The following is a 12,926-nucleotide window of genomic DNA, read 5'->3' on the forward strand; positions in this document are numbered from 1 at the left end:
TATCAATATCATTTTTGTCCTACATTCAGTATGTGAATCAGCTTTATTGACTAAACGTGTACACTCTGGGCAGGTCAGGACTTAGTTACTCACAAGCTACTTAGTTGGTATCGATTCCTTTGAAAAATATCAACAATAAAATTCTATAAATACAAACGTGGGTTGCTGCATCACGTCCAAACATTTTCACTACTTTTGTACAATGTTTAGTGTCTTAACAGCCCTGACACATTTTGCTGGTCCGTGTCACATGACCGTTGAAACCAATGTGACATCAGAACCCAGCACACGGTGGAGTAAAGTGGCACACTTCCACATCAAACGTGAGAGAATGGCAAAACAGAAACCTAATGTAGCGTGGACTAATAAAGACCTTTTTGTTTAAACTATATAAAAAAAATCTAATTCCATTTCCGAAATGATCAGTATTTGTATTGTTAACAGAAAGCCAGTATCGTATCATCTGCAATTACATTTTTTTCAATTGTTTATCAAAACTATGAAATGTCAGCGTTATTTCAACTTTGCAGCGACAGCGTAAACATAGCGATGTCTCCCTCTCTTACAGTCGTCTTCCTCCTCACTGAAAGTGAGCGTCGAAGCTTTATCAATAACTTCTGGTCCTGCTCTGATGTAGGAGTGTTTTAGTAGTTTAACCTTCAGCTAAACCTTTGTGATTCCATCCGTGGGATTCTGAGACGCTTGATAAATAGGGGCCCTGAACGCAGAGTACCAATGTTGCATTTCATTTCCCCTTTGCCTGCTTGGTATAATTCTGTAGAGGACTCCCTATTTGAGTGGGCCTCATTAGAAAATACAGAAATTTCAAGTCGTAAAGTATGCTTTTGTCAGTGGCAAAATAGGTCTGTGGTGACTGAAGAGCTAATTTCAGCAACCTATTCCTCTACTTATCCACACCACATTGTTTGTTTCAATATCATATTTGACAGGCTTGTTTGTTTTTTTTACCCCCCTCCCACCTCCTTTTTAATAACAATATGTTTTTTGACTTGTATCCATGGTGCGGCGGGTGCTACGCAAGATGTCAGTCCACTGTTATTTCCTGAGCAGCGAGCAGCACTGATAAACGGTAGTGATTTGCTGAGCGTTTGACAGTTTGCTTATTTCCCTTTCGCTCAGAGGGCCCCTCATCAGCTAATTTCAACGTGGCAGCCTCAGAGGCACAGGTCTTTGGGGAAATGTCATTTTTAATTAAATCCCAGGTCCTTTAAGATAAGCAGTTAGGCGTTCATTTCACCCAGGGCGTGACGTTGTCAGAAGCCCAGGAGCATGACGTATGTCTGTCAAGATTCATCATTATGCAAAAACTGCCCCGTTTTTCCCCCCTCTCCTTTCCCCTTGCATGCAGAAGGAGTCCCTAACTGCCCAGCTAAAAAAAAAACATCCCTGGGTGTCATCGCGTGTGGTTCCCCGACATCTTGGAAATGCTTTTTTATAATGTCAATCAGACATTTTCAGGAAGTTCTAAATGTCCACGAGAAAAGTCGTGAAGTGATCATGATGTTATAAGAATATCTTATGGTAGAGGGTTCCTTTAATATACTGTATTTAGAACACTTTCGTCCCACTGTCAGTCTGACATTTTAAAGTTGCCCTTATCAATATATTTATATTTCAAAAGAATTAGAGATCAAATGACTCTAATGTGAAAGTGGTCGCTTGCACACAGAGAATTGTAACCAACTCCGCCAAGCCCATCAGCACTATGGAGCTCTCTGTCTTGTATCACTTCATTGTTTAGTTTTTTTCAGTCTGCAACTTTACTGTTTTGGTTCAGTCTGACTGATCTACGATTTTTTCAGCTGAAAGGCTCCGATAAAGCCACTGTACTCGACCCGCTCAGCAGCAAACAGCAGACGGAAACAGTTAGAGACTAGCTGGTGAGCACAGCAGTGCATGTAGCAGCTAGAGAGACAGATGTTTCCCTCAGGAGTTGGTGGAGACCAAAAACAGAGCTGAAAGAGACTGAATATTGGACTTACATTCATTTTAAAGATGTTTCCTTTATACAGCCATAACACCACAGAGCAATGTCCAAGCAGCATAATCTGAGTAGATCACAGCAATCAGAGGGTAAAACATGAAACAAATCAGACGTTTTAGGGACATACTCAAAGGTAATACAATCTCTGTGAGATGAATGCTAAATCTTTCTTTCACTTTCTTACTTAGTTCTTCTAAGTTACAAGGATGTTCTTAGTCCAGCGTTTGTGTTGAAAGGTCAATCGACGTGATTAAGTTTTTCCATATTAGTGAACATTTGTATTCCTAACAGCTAGAACCATAAGATAACATCATTGTGTACTGTGGATTATGTTATCTGAATGTTGGTGAAGGCAAAATGATTTTCAGCACATATATTTGTTATACGCCCTTTGACATTTTGGAAGAGCACAGGTATCAACAACGTTAATGGTGGCTCTGTTCTATTCAAGTATTTCTAGTGAGTCATGACAGTGTGACAGTGAGCCAGCCTGCAAAATACCAGTAATGGAGTTTGGACATGATTTACTTTATGAGAAAAAAGTGTCTATTGTAGCTGATAATTACAAGTCACATGAACTGACTGTGAAAGTTACAATTTCATTGTATGATACCCCAATAATTAATTCAAATAATGCTTTATTCTATTTATTTATTCTTGAGATTTAAGTTTGTACAAACAGTGGCCCGGTCCTTTTTGTTTCTGACAATTTATTGCAGGCTTTTATCATATTTGAAAGGGTCTTTCATATTTTCTATCCCTGTCAAAAATAAACGAGGATCAGGTACAAAGAGGTTCTGTTGTTACAGCATCGTCATTACGCTCCCAGTTACATTTACTCAATGTTCACTCAATATACGTGGAAGTGTGTTTTGGTCGCTGTAACAAAAGACAGCGCGCTCAGTAGATTCGACACTTTCCGACTATTTCCGCAATTGCATCGTCTTGCCTCCATTTTACTCTCGTGTGTATGTGTGCGTGCGCAGTGTCGGTTTAAACTGGAAAGAAAACAGGACCGAAAGCGGACGCACTGACAGATTTCTACAGAAATGGAAGGGTAATATATCATTTGACTTTTATCGAGGTACTACAGAGTACTGCGTATATGAATGTGTCATTTTAAGTAGAAGCTGATAATGAGTCGTATGCTTGCGTTAAGGTGTTTCCATAGCCACGCGCTCTCGTCCATTAAGGAAGTGTCTAATGTTAGCATGCTAACGCCCGCTGTTTATTACATTAGCAGCATTGCTTCTTATATTTAGAAATACTTGGCGATGTTCTAAGTGGACATGTTAACACAGTTGCTAAATGTACTCTCCCGCAATAGTAACGTTATTTTTGCAGCAGTGTGCTAACGTTAACGAAGCGGCTCGTGCAGTGAAGCAACCCGTTATGCTAACTAATGTAACGTTACAGTAACGTCGGTCCTTTGTGTTGTGGCTAACCAGCTAGCTTAGCTGACCGAACGGGTCCAGTACATGTGTGGAATCGTCTGATAATGCATATTATATATGTCCCGGCTTAAATCAATATGTGCAAACACTCTATTATCTCGCGAAGCTGCACGGTGTTAGACGGTACCCAGCGGCTATATTACTCCTGTCGTGATGTGGGCCTAACGTTACTGTGTTTGCTATAAAGTGTATAAGGTTGCATTAAGTGTGCTCGGGTGTGTCGGTTTAAGACTGTGGGTGGACATGAAGCGGGACTTCAATGTTACTTCAACCAAAGTGTTATGAGTCATACATTTGGCTAGAACAGCATGAAGCCACATAATGTTGACGTGTGAGGAGGAATATATATGTGTGTGTGTGTGTGTGTGTGTGTGTGTGTGTTTAAGGAGGGAGTGTGAATTAACACGTTACGTTACTGGTATCAGGCAGCATTCTATATTCAGAATGAAGGACTGGAAACTAAACAGCCTTGCAGTAGGAGTGATGGTGTTGCTGGGCTTGTAGGTGGAAGGGCTTTGGCTTAGAGCAATTCTGGGACTTACTGTAACACATATCTGCAGTTTATGTGATGTATGACAACATACAATTGTCCCCCAACAATTGAAACTTCCTAATAGACATCGTAACAAGTTTCTTTAAAAGCCATAAATGCTTGTGCATCTGACGGTATCATGTATTCTTTTATTAAATGCTGTTTTCCATTTTAAACCTCTACCTTTTCACCAAATGAAAATTGTTTCTCTTTCAGCATCAGTGATGTTGCAGTTGGAGTGAAGGTGAGTTTTCTGTTTGTTCTTTGCTTAGTGATCACTACACAAACTTTGGACAGTGCATGTGTCATCTCTTGCTACATTATGAAACAAAATGCACATTATAATTGTCTGCATTAATCTTTCCTTTGGTATTGATACTTTAGTGTTTTTTTTTTTTGTTTTTTTTTTGTTTTTTTTTTTCAAATATTCCTACATAGCTTTGGGGTGAGTGGCCTGCCGCTAAAATGAGAGGGGTCAGTCCACTTAAAGTGAGCCTGGGCTGAAGTTGTCGCTGACTTCGGGGCTAACCCCCTTTGTTTTAATCAGCAGGTGGCTGGTAGGACACAGGAACTTGGCTTGGGTCTTGTGGAGTTGTAGCATTTATTCACCAACAAATAAAGTGTCCACACACTGCACGACTGCGTTCACACTTGAAACGTTACTGCCAACTTCATACTCGCCCTCGCATGCTCTCTCTCTTTCGTCTAAAGGAGTTTGCTTCTTGTGTAACACATTTTAATAAATCTTAAAAGTGCAATTTAAAGCCGGTGATGAGTGAGTGTGGAGGGAATGAGGATTGTGCGTTATCTGTCTATGCCCCAGGCTGGTATCAACCTGACAGAATGATTGTCAGTGGCATGTTGGAGTCAAGTTTGATTCCCTGTGGCCTGACAGAACAGATCAATGTTAAAAGCTAGCTTCCTTCTATGTAATGTTAGCTTAACGAGCTAGCATTAGCAAACTTCATGGTGTTTCTCAATGCAAAGAGTTGTACTTTTTACTTCAATGCATTTATCTGTTAGCTTTAGTTACCTAGTTACATTGCCGATTCAGATCAACAATACAGAAAACAATCATCTATATGATGATACTATGTCAATAGGGTGCAAATTCACAAGCAACCCAGCAGTTTATAAAGTAAGAAAGATGAAATATGTATAAATAGATAGATGACCACCACATTTGCCAGCTGCAACATTAAAGCAATGAACACATTAATACATTAATTTATTATAATATAATATTATCCTGAAATAGGTCATTTTGCATTATGAGTAGTTTTTGAGTGTATTTTGATGCTTGTACTTAAACTGAAGTGCCAGTTTATCCTGTGGCCCATCTTACCTGTTGTCAGAGATTGTGATTAAAACAATCAAAATGCAATAAAACGTATTATGTTTATCAAAGCGAGATGTTGTTTTCTCAATGTATTATAATCTTTAAAGGCTCCAAAAGGCTGAAAATCTGCCCCCCTACCTGGTAGTTTGGTATCATGTCACTACTTGGAGTTTGCATGTCTGATCATACAAGACTAACAATATCAGCATTCATATTTAAGACGAATGAACCAGTGCGCTTTTGGCATATTTGCTAACTTAAATGATTAATGAAGTTTCATAGATGTGGTTGACTAAAGCATTTTTAGCACATTTAGAAACCCTCTGCCTTATATTTAAGCTTTCTGTACCACAACAAGCATCCATGAAATAATTCTAAAGAGATGTTACATTTCTTTTTACAGCATTATACCTGCATTTTAACGCAAGACCAATTTGATTTCTTTAAAACATATGTTTTGAACTTTCATTGCATTAGAATGGCTTTAATGAAATGGGCAGGGCTCGTGTCCCTGCTGATCACCAAACAAACCTGTTTCCTTGTGTAAGTGCATTGTCGTTGTGGCTACCTAACCTGATTTGTCGACTGTCTGCTGCATTTCCGTCTGCACAAAACAAAGTTAAAGTCCACTCTCAAAGGGAAACGGAACACTCATAAAATGTCTATTCCGCTGATATGGAGGGTCTTTGTCATCCTGTTTATTTCATCAATATTTCAGTGTCGGAGACTAAACCGAGGGGGTTGCCAGCTGTTGGGAGAGAACTAATTTCTTGCATTCTTGCAGCCGGTGCCCCGTGTGCTCACATTTTGGCCTGACGGTATCAATTTATTTGTGTCACGCCGCTGTAGCGGCGGCCTGCAGCACCTAGTTTACAGCAACCATAAAGAATGTTGGTGACAAAAGAACAATTGGTTGAAATTTAGTCGGACAGAAAGAAAGAGGGGTGTGTGAAGCTATTATAAAGTTGTGTGTGTAATGGGTCCCCAGCCAGGTTCCCTCTTCATCCCATCAGTCAGGTTTAAGAGCACAGGGCGCCCGTCAGCTCCAGCAAACCTTCTGGGACCTCGTATAGCTGAGGATGAAATGACACATCTTGACATCTTAAATTCAGCAAGATTAAACCCACACCAGAAGAGGAGGAGCAGACCACTCTTCTTGTTTTATGTCCCTCTCCACCTCCTCCCTCCTTTAAACTGTCTTCAGAGACCTCTGCTTCATTGTCGTCTTTGAGGGCCTGTCTTGAAAATGGAAATGGTTTCCCCTATTATTTCACAACTGTACCTAACCGTCTGTCTTTCTTTCCTCAGAGGGGATCAGACGAGCTGAGTATGTACAGCAGTCCCAACTCTGGCGTGAGCAGTATCAGTGGTGAGTTTGTTTCTGACCAGCCTTTAATGGGGAGGGTGTTTGATGGAATTTGCAGGCAATCGTTAGTGGCAGGCGGCATGAAAGGAAATGAAAGATTAATCTGTGTTGGAAGAGTGAAACGGGCTGTGGAACACCGGTTTCCCACAGGAGCTGTTTAGTGTCTGAACACCATCACGCTCCTCAGTAGGTGGGCACCCACACATCACAACACGTGACTAGAACAGACATCGTGGACACCGCTGCATTTAATGCCTCCTCGCTGTTTAGACCTTATCAGAAGAAAATCACAGAATAAAGGATGACTGAAAGAGCTGCTTGTGGTGCCACAAAGAGAAGATGGACAAAATTAGGCTATTAAACACTCTGCCACCAAATAAAGGCGCACGCAGGGGTCTTTAATCAAAGTCCCAGTCTGCCATTGCTGCACAACGGCCCCCTCCAAGCTAATGTCACCCCAGGGACCTGTCTAATAAAGTGAGATAAAGATGGTCAGGCTGCCTTTATTTGGGTAGCTTCACAATGTCAGCCATTGGTGATCTTGAATTACCAGTCTCACAGATATGGATGGATGCTTCTTTAGATGCAGGGATTCCCAGTGCTGCTATGCTAGCTTTCAGAAGAAGCGTCTGTAACAGATGGCCCCTCACAGTTAACATGAGCAGGGTGGTTTGACTGGCAAAGACTACTGTGTGCATGCTCGGCATACTGTCAATCTTTTATCATCTAGATTCATTTAGTGTCAGTACTTCAAGAAGACCAAGCACCAGAGTCGTTTATTTGAGCAGTGGAACATGTAACAGAGATTACTAGGTAATAGTGTAAATTAGGGCTGGGTGATGCGGCCAAAATCTTCTATCCCAATATAGGTCATCGATATAGCTATGTTAGATGTTTTCTGGTAGTTGAATAAATAAAGTCTATGTGACATAACCACGGGGTAGAGCCTTTGTTTGTTCCTGTACTCCTGTGTAAATTACATACATAACAAATGAGTATTTTCTCATTTAATTAAGAACTTAACAGTTGCAAATAAAATGATAGATGAAAGAAAAGTGTTTACATGCACACAAATACAGAGTAATCAGACTAATACAATAGTTTGATTTAACTACACTGGGTCCCATCAGCAGATCTCATATTAATTCTTATTATCGCTTAAGACGACATTGTGTATCACGGTGTCTGGATGTTTACTTTCACCACATTAAGATTGCATTGAAAGTGCTGACAGGTAGGCGGTCATGGATGAGGTCAGGTTGCTCTTTAATGAATCCTGAAAAAGCGCTAGCTATCCCTGATGATTGAAGCACCTTTTTGGGCAGTAAGAGACATTTTTTCTTCTCTATCACATTTTCGAGTTGTAAGTTGGGGTAATGTATTCTCTATCCCATCTGAAACGACTGTATTCTGGTTGAGAGATGGTACGCATGTGATGATGCCTTCATGTGAGCTTCTACGATCAGTCCTAACTTTGTGAGCAGTCGGTGTCCGCCATTATGCATTCACATGGGGAAAGATGCATCCGAACGCTCTGAAATGACAAAGGGCTGTTGATCAATGGAGTACTTAGATGGATGTAGACGCATCCAGACTCCAGGCTGCCCCTTAGCCATCAGCAGTCTCATGAAGCAGCAGCTGTGTAAGGGAGGTGTACTATTCCCAACTAAGCATATGTACAACACTTAACATGGAAACACTGTGTTCTGAAGTATACAGTACATTCCCTGATCTTGTTATAGATCAACAGCACGTGCACTGGAAATGTAAGGTTTGGGGGAGCTTTTGAATACTTCTGGTGACATCATTTTTTAAATTGATGAATTGATCCTCCACAAATTGTGTGTGTGTGCGTGCGTGCGTGCGTGCGCAAAGCCAGATCGATCTTTTTCCTCTGGGTCATAGACCTCCATTGTTGTCAAAAAACTATTAAAACACATCAATGAGCCACACATGTTTCATTAGCATGAACACACACACACACACACAGCGTCCTGTTTTCCCAAATACTCACTAGAGCACTGAATATGTATTAATCCGTATTGGGGACTGAAAATAGTCTCCATCAAATGCAGATGCATTTCCTCCCATTTGAGAAACACTTGCTGAAAACTACAGTGGCCAGTTTTGTGAAATGACGGAGCCTTTAGTGGTGTATATAGTAATGACTATTTCAAATTAATTCTCTTTTGAGTAGGAACCAATGGGGCTGAGAGAAAGTCTTTTGATCCAGCCTGGTCGTTTAAAGATTTCAAGATGGATTGCAAAGACATTGTGGCTTTTCTTGCATACAGAGTAGCGCCGTCCTTGTCCTTTAAATTTGAGTGGCTGTCGTTTAGTCGTGCTAATCAATGCTTGTGCTGAACCTTTAGATGGGGCTTCCAACGGCAGTGACAGTAAAAAGTTGAGGGTGGAGGAGGCCCCGCCGTCTCGCGTGCTCCACATCAGGAAACTGCCCAACGAGGCCTCGGAGACCGAAGTCATCGCCCTGGGCTTGCCTTTCGGCAAAGTCACCAATATCCTCACACTAAAGGGAAAGAACCAGGTGAGTGGTGGAAACGAATGGGTCTTGCTATCTTGGAACTGCTTGTGAAGCATGCCTGCAGCGCCATACAAAGGCTCAGCCTGTTGTGGTTCTGCTGAGGAAGGCTGGAGGGGACACTTGGCATCTGTCCCCTAGATTCCTGTCATTCCTGGCTGCTTTGTTCTCCTCACAGGACCGATGTCAGTGTGTCGTTCAATCTTTATCAATCTGAAACCACAGTTCACTGTGATACACTTTGCAGCAGTGACCCTCTGGCATAGATGTTATGTAGTTTGGCATGTTTATTTGAACGTGTCTGCTACTTGCAGGATACATCAAATGACTTTACATAGATTTGTCCAAGTTTAGTTGAACCCATGTATACATGATCAGAGAATTACTTCTTGGCAACAGTGGTGGGGAACTGATCAGAGATCTGTTTTCTCTCGTCACTTGTTCCAGGCGTTCTTGGAGATGGGGACGGAGGAGACAGCCATCACCATGGTCAACTACTACACCACTGTAACGCCTCACATCCGCAACGTCCCTGTGTTTATCCAGTACTCCAATCACAAAGAACTCAAAACCGATTCCGGCAATCAGGTGAGTAGAGCCAGACTATCTGGCCACTGTTTGGAAAGCTCATTTTAAACAAACATTACAGCAGTTCATTTAATCTCTTAGTGCTCTTGTGTCTTGTCAGCATTAGATTGAGAACTAGAGTTTTTTGTTTGGTCCTCTTAATACTTTAATATTCTGAAGTAAGTTGAGCTAAAACAAAGTATAAATATAAAGATGTTCTCTGTGTCTAATTACCAACAACCATAGGGGCATATTTGGCAAGCCTGGACACGAGTGTCAATGTTTGCATCAATAATGAATAAAATGGGTCACCATTGTTAAAGGAAGTGATGACACTTTGTGTTTGGCCGTAGCGGACCCAGGCGGTTCTTCAGGCGGTGTCAGCTGTCCAGTCCGGCGGGTCGCCAAGCTCCGACGTTCAGGAGGCTCTCGCCGCAGCCTCCAGTCCCGTGCTGCGGATCATCATCGATAACATGTTTTACCCCGTAACGCTGGACGTACTGCAACAGGTACGCAGCAGCTGCCCTGACCCCCCACTCAGTGGCAAACGACTCAGTCGGCACATGACACAATATCCACCGTTTGTACTTGAATGTTTTAAGTTTGTGTTAAATATTTTGTTTGCAGATTTTCTCCAAGTTCGGCACGGTCATGAAGATAATCACATTCACCAAGAACAATCAGTTCCAAGCCCTTCTGCAGTTCAGCGATCCCGTCAATGCACAGCAGGCCAAACTGGTACCAGCCGCTCCCACTAGTCATGTCACGCATCTTTATTATTCATCTGCTGTTCTGATAGCCGGGGCTTTGCAAAACCAAATGTAATAGTTCAACATATATGATGGATTTTGTTTATCTCTCCTGCCAGGCCTTGGATGGCCAGAACATCTACAATTCATGCTGCACGCTGCGTATCGACTTCTCCAAACTGGTCAACCTAAATGTCAAGTACAACAACGACAAGAGTCGCGACTACACGCGACCCGAGCTGCCTGCTGGCGACGGCCAGCCCAGCCTTGACTGCACTGTGGCCGCCGCCTTCAGCAAAGACTCCAACTCCCTCCTCGGTAAGATCCCAGGTAGAGCACACTTTTCTTTCTCTTCCTGTTCATTATGTTGTGGTTTGTAACCAGCTGGCTGAGTTTAAGTCCCGTGAGACAAGTTGCGTCCTTGCTTAGCGGTGTAGTGAAAGAGCTGCTCTCCATTCCACCATTGTCTTTGTCTACTTCCTGTCAGGAGCCCTGAACCCTTTGAGCGCTGCGGCGGCTGCTGCTGCTGCTGCAGGCAGGGTGGCGCTCGCTGGACAGGCGGGGTCCAGTGGGGTCCTTCTGGTCAGCAACCTCAACGAGGAGGTCAGTAACACACCTGTACACACACACACACCCGTCAGATGGAACCCCTACCCACCATCTTCATCCATCTGTTCTTTTTTGGGGTTGTGGCCAGACCTCCTTGTGCTTCTATTTGTCATTGTCTTGTGTCTGATATAGAGGAGACATTAGGAAGGTTCACTTTGAAATGTTTTGCACAAATTTGGCCTGAAGACACAACTCAAATCACGTTAACTAAATCACCTTATTTGGTGTATTAGGCTGTCATGCTTCCGTGATCTTGGACGAATCTGTGTTGATGTTTGTGTTAGGAACTCTTCTCAGGATGCGAGGGTGGTGTTGTGCACCATTTGTTTGACTTCAGTTTTCCTGTAGCCAAGCTGATAATGTCTGAGGGAGAACACCTGTCCATAGAGTCCATATTTCTAGAAAATCATTTTCTTTCCGGTATTTACTGAATTTTGAACTTCAGAGCTGTGACGTGCAATTTAATTTATGTCCTGATGGTCACTGATCTCTGAACTGACTGAGGGGGACACGTGACATTAAAGCTTGAGTATCCAAACTGCTGTAGAAGAGCTTGACTGGACCTCGTTATTCCAGTTAGTTTTGATATGAAGTTAAAATATATATATAAACAGTCTAACCTTTTTCTTTGCTTTTCCTTACATACCAAGAGCCTTGCTGAATTTTATTAAACTTTTTGTCAAGATTCATTATGTCCCTGTGAGAGAGAGGGGGTTTGCTGTCGCCTCCCCTCTTTCCCCTCCGATGTTCTGCCCTTCCTTCTCTTGTCGAACTGTATCTAACTCGGCTAACTGTCTCTCTTCTGTTTTTCTCTCTAAGCTCTCCTCACTTCTCCTCAGCTCATATGAAAGCTCATATGAAATCATTCTGTGGTCTTCCTAACCTGGGAACAAATACCTGCCTCTCTGAAAGCTTCCTCAGTCTTTAATCCCTCTTCCTCAGACTTTTTTCTTTTCTTCTTTTACTGTGACTTAAAGGGCATCCGATATGTCTCGCCTAATGTCTCTGTCTCTTTCCCCCATCAGTCTGTTCTCTCAGTGACTGTGTAATACAGGAGCCTGTGGCAGTATCTCAGCTAAACACTTGATGTTCAGATACTGCGCTTCCTCTTTCTTTTAGCCTCTCAGACTTGTGTGAACGCCACGTTTTACCCAGGCGGCCTTCACATCAACTCTTGCATGCTAAATTGTACGACGGAACAAAATTTGAACTGCATGGACTCTTTAACATAGCCCCCCCCCCCCCCTCAGCTTCTCACACTCTTGGAGTAGCATCCTCCCTCGCTGAAAGTTAGATCTTCAGATTTCCGACCTGCTGCATGTTGTTTTTGATCTCATGGTTCTGACTTTCATATTGCTGATTTTCTTATGATTTTGACATGAATGTACCTTTACCCCCCCATGCTTGTCCAGGGTGAAAGACATTTTGGCTACTTTGGTTACTTGCTGTATTTTGACTAAAGAGAACATTGATCCAAGCCATTATCTCTGACCAAACTACCTGCATTATTCCAGTGTACTGACCTATATTTTATTTTTGTCCCTCCCCCTCCCCCCTCACTTTTTTATTTTTTTTTAATTTTCCCCCCAATTTGCATTTGCCTCCCAATTCATCTCCTCCTCTCTCTCCACCCCCACCCCTCCCTTTTCCTCTCCATCCCCCCCACCCCCACCCACACTCTGTGTGATGGTGGGGGACTTTTTAATCCATCAAATCACCCCTTCTTTCTCCACCACCTCGCCCCACATTAACGAACCCCTCCCCCC

The 12,926-nt window shown here is 42.5% G+C and overlaps 1 protein-coding gene across 2 annotated transcripts in view; it reads left to right on the forward strand.

Annotated features, from left to right (window-relative positions):
• Positions 1–2,965: 2,965 nt before the first annotated feature.
• Positions 2,966–12,926, forward strand: part of LOC116397837 (polypyrimidine tract-binding protein 2-like) — a 14,451-nt gene continuing 4,490 nt past the window's right edge. Inside the window, exons 1-9 of one of the 2 annotated variants that reach the window (XM_031873676.1) lie at positions 2,966–3,062; positions 4,208–4,235; positions 6,639–6,699; positions 9,069–9,241; positions 9,683–9,823; positions 10,156–10,311; positions 10,430–10,540; positions 10,671–10,881; positions 11,039–11,154. In XM_031873676.1, the coding sequence (XP_031729536.1) occupies positions 3,055–3,062; positions 4,208–4,235; positions 6,639–6,699; positions 9,069–9,241; positions 9,683–9,823; positions 10,156–10,311; positions 10,430–10,540; positions 10,671–10,881; positions 11,039–11,154 (1,005 nt within the window). In that variant the 5' untranslated portion in view covers positions 2,966–3,054. The remainder of the gene's footprint in view (positions 3,063–4,207; positions 4,236–6,638; positions 6,700–9,068; positions 9,242–9,682; positions 9,824–10,155; positions 10,312–10,429; positions 10,541–10,670; positions 10,882–11,038; positions 11,155–12,926) is intronic. The other variant, XM_031873677.1, reaches the window with a different exon arrangement.

Source organism: Anarrhichthys ocellatus, unplaced genomic scaffold (assembly GCF_004355925.1).
Source record: "Anarrhichthys ocellatus isolate YVR2014 unplaced genomic scaffold, GSC_Weel_1.0 scaffold73, whole genome shotgun sequence".
Taxonomy (NCBI): Eukaryota; Metazoa; Chordata; class Actinopteri; order Perciformes; family Anarhichadidae; genus Anarrhichthys; species Anarrhichthys ocellatus.